The following is a 3,224-nucleotide window of genomic DNA, read 5'->3' as shown; positions in this document are numbered from 1 at the left end:
ATTTGCCTAATAATTCTGCACTCCCTGTAGATGAGCTAAACTAGAACACAAATGAATACAAAAGACACATAAAAACTCAAACACTGGGTCACACGACCCAGTATCATGACAATTGTGCTGCAATAGGTGTAGGCTGCTGGGGCATTCTCATGATGTTGTGAGTCTCTCATCTTTGAGGTGTATAAACACCTCACACTGTGTAAATACACCTTTCTTCCTTTATATATTTATCTGCACTGAATTATGATTATTCATCTCTGGCTCTCTTCCACAGCATGTCTTTTGTCCTGTTTATGAGGGTTCATATAATTGTTTTTATCTGTATTATATGGTTTAAATTAAAATATAAAGTGCCCTGTGACAACTTCTGTTGTGATTTGGTGCTATATGAACAAAAATTGAATTGGACCCTTCCCTGAGCCTGGTTTTGCTGATGTTTTTTTTTTTTTTCTATTAGAAGGGAGTTTTCCCATCCCAATGTTGCACATGAGCACTTGCACATAAGGGGTCATATGATTGTTGGTTTTTTCTCTGTTGTTTTATTGCAGGGTCTACCTTGTAATATATGGTAGACACTGCAATATGTTTGAATATAACAATTCAATAAATAATTAAAAGAAATTCTACAAAAAATGTGCACAAAGTTAAGAACTTACATTACTATGTGTTCCTCATTCTTCCAGGACAGAGATCAGAGAGCTTCAGAGGCTCTCTGCAGTCTGCACTCTGAAAAACTCAAACTCTTCTGTCTGGACCATCAGCAGACAGTGTGTCACATCTGCTGCGCCTCAGAAAAACACACCAAGCACAGATTCAGACCCATCGATGAACCTGCACGACAATACAAGAAGGAACTTCAGGAAACTCTGGAGCCCTTAAAGGAGAAGTTAAAAGTTTATGAAGAAGCTAAAATGAAGTTTGATCAAACAGCAGAACACATTAAGGTCCAGGCCCGACACACAGAGAGGCACATTAAGGAGCAGTTTAAGAAGCTTCACCAGTTTCTAGCAGAGGAAGAGGAGGACAGGCTGGCTGCACTGAGGGAGGAAGAGGAGCAGAAGAGTGGGATGATGAAGGAGAAGATGGAGGCTCTGAGCAGAGAGATAGCAGCTCTTTCAGACACAGTCAGAGCCACAGAGGAGGAGCTGAGAGCTGAAGATGTCTCATTCCTGCACAACTACAAGGCTGCAGTGGAAAGAGTCCAGCGCTGCCCCCTGCTGGATGATCCACAGCTGCCCTCAGGAGCTCTGATAGACCAGGCCAAACACCTGGGCAACCTGACCTTCAACATCTGGAAGAACATGAAATACATGGTCTCCTACACTCCTCTCATCCTGGACCCAAACACTGTTCATCCAAACCTCATCCTGTCTGAAGATCTGACCAGTGTGAGAGGAGGAGAGAGGAAGCAGCTTCCTGATAATCCAGAGAGGATTCATTTGTTCTACTCTGTCCTGGGCTCTGAGGGCTTTAACTCAGGGACTCACAGCTGGGATGTCGAAGTTGGAGACAGTACAGGGTGGGAACTGGGTGTGTTGGCAAAGTCTGTGGAGAAGAAGAAAGAGTTATGTGCTGGATTATGGAAGATAAAATTATGTGAAGATAAATACTACGCACACTCACCATCAGCTCCTCTCACTGCTCTCGTAGTACAAAAGAAGCTCCAGAGGATCAGAGTGAATCTGAACTGGAACAGTGGAAAATTGTCGTTCTCTGGTCCTGATACTAACAAACACATTCACACCTTCAGAGACACTTTTACTGAGAAGATGTTTCCATACATTCGCACTCGTGAAGAAGTGAAGGTGTTGCCATTGACAGTGTCAGTGTCAGTGGAGCAGGTGAAATGAGGACGATTACATTTCTAATGTTGTTTCCTCATATTAAGTTGTATTTGTACTCTCACTGACAAATTGTAATAATATAATCGTGATGAATTGCAAGACTGCACAGCTTTGGAGCGGGATTGCTTTTAAGATCCAATTAAAATCAATGCACTCAGAAAGATTCTCTGGAGAAGATTAGAATTCTTGAAACAGAGTTTATTCACTGCATCATATGAACAGCAAGAACATACATACAGCAGAAAGCGAACAAAGCAAAACCACCTGGGGTGTACAGCCTTTAGCACAAGCAGCAAAGGAACACAGAGACAGACAGAAACCCTTTGCTTTGGCTTATCATAATAGGTCAAGACACGGTCAAACATCGCACATAAATACTAACTATTAAATCTTACAACAGGCAGTCAGTATAATCTTTTATTATACATATACTATGGTGATCCTCATACCGGTATATAAAATATCCCAGTGTGGGTTTATAGTGTTTTTGTGTATGATTGTATAGCATTAAAATTATCCTTAAGGTGATTTTATCGTGATGTGTTCAGTATCTCTGTCATAATGTTACTGTTTTGGTTGTGGTGCATGAAAGAGACTGAGTGAGTATTGAGGGATGGAGAGCGAGTTATTCAGGAGAACTTTCAGTGGCATTAACGGCCCTGTTACTGTACCACCTAAATAAATAATGGTGAAGAAGAGTCTACGAGTAAGTTACAGAATATATGTTCAATGCAGATAAATATGTAGTGTATATAGTTATATAGGTATACATATTATCCAATAATCCTCCATGCCTGAACAGAAAACCAATAAGAATAATTCATTTTTGTTAATTATGCAGATTAATTTGTTTTACCATCTGAAAAAGGGACATTTTGGTTTTGTAAATGTAAATATTCAGTTTGCTTCTGTTGCGCTTTTTAAAAACATGTAAGGATTACGATATATAGGTAAAAAGTGTTTTTTCTTTTAGTTGTTGTATATATTTCATTTTACAGATTTTTAAATAAAAAAATACTTATATATTATGAACAGAAAGACTTTCTTTTGTTGTTGGTCCGGTGTGGTTCTGTAACCATTACAATTGCTGTCTGAAGGCACCCACTGGATTTGCTTTACCAAGTGGATTATTATGGCCTTGCCATATTGACACACAGCATTGGGATCAGCTGTTGAGAGAGAAAAAAAATAAGAGAAAACAAGCAAAAGAAAACAACATAATTACAATAGTCTAGCTAAGTGTAAATAACAGTAAATACTAAATATTAAATATTATTGTGCATCACACAAGATCGACAGCACACAATGTGCCTTGAAGTAGCATCCATGAAAGGTGTAGTTTGTGTCTGTGAACACCCGTTTGTACACCTGTGTGCACCT

The 3,224-nt window shown here is 39.3% G+C and overlaps 1 protein-coding gene across 1 annotated transcript in view; it reads left to right on the top strand.

Annotated features, from left to right (window-relative positions):
- Positions 1-2,645, top strand: part of LOC102194117 (nuclear factor 7, brain-like) — an 8,487-nt gene extending 5,842 nt beyond the window's left edge. Inside the window, exon 3 of the mRNA XM_005753568.2 lies at positions 684-2,645. Coding sequence (XP_005753625.1) covers positions 684-1,850 — 1,167 coding nt within the window. The 3' untranslated portion in view covers positions 1,851-2,645. The remainder of the gene's footprint in view (positions 1-683) is intronic.
- Positions 2,646-3,224: the final 579 nt, after the last annotated feature.

The sequence above is a fragment of the Pundamilia nyererei genome, unplaced genomic scaffold, assembly GCF_000239375.1.
Source record: "Pundamilia nyererei isolate P.nyererei 1_Seehausen unplaced genomic scaffold, PunNye1.0 scaffold00439, whole genome shotgun sequence".
Taxonomy (NCBI): Eukaryota; Metazoa; Chordata; class Actinopteri; order Cichliformes; family Cichlidae; genus Pundamilia; species Pundamilia nyererei.
Note: the sequence above shows the minus strand (reverse complement) of the source record. Positions and strands in the feature narration are given on the sequence as shown.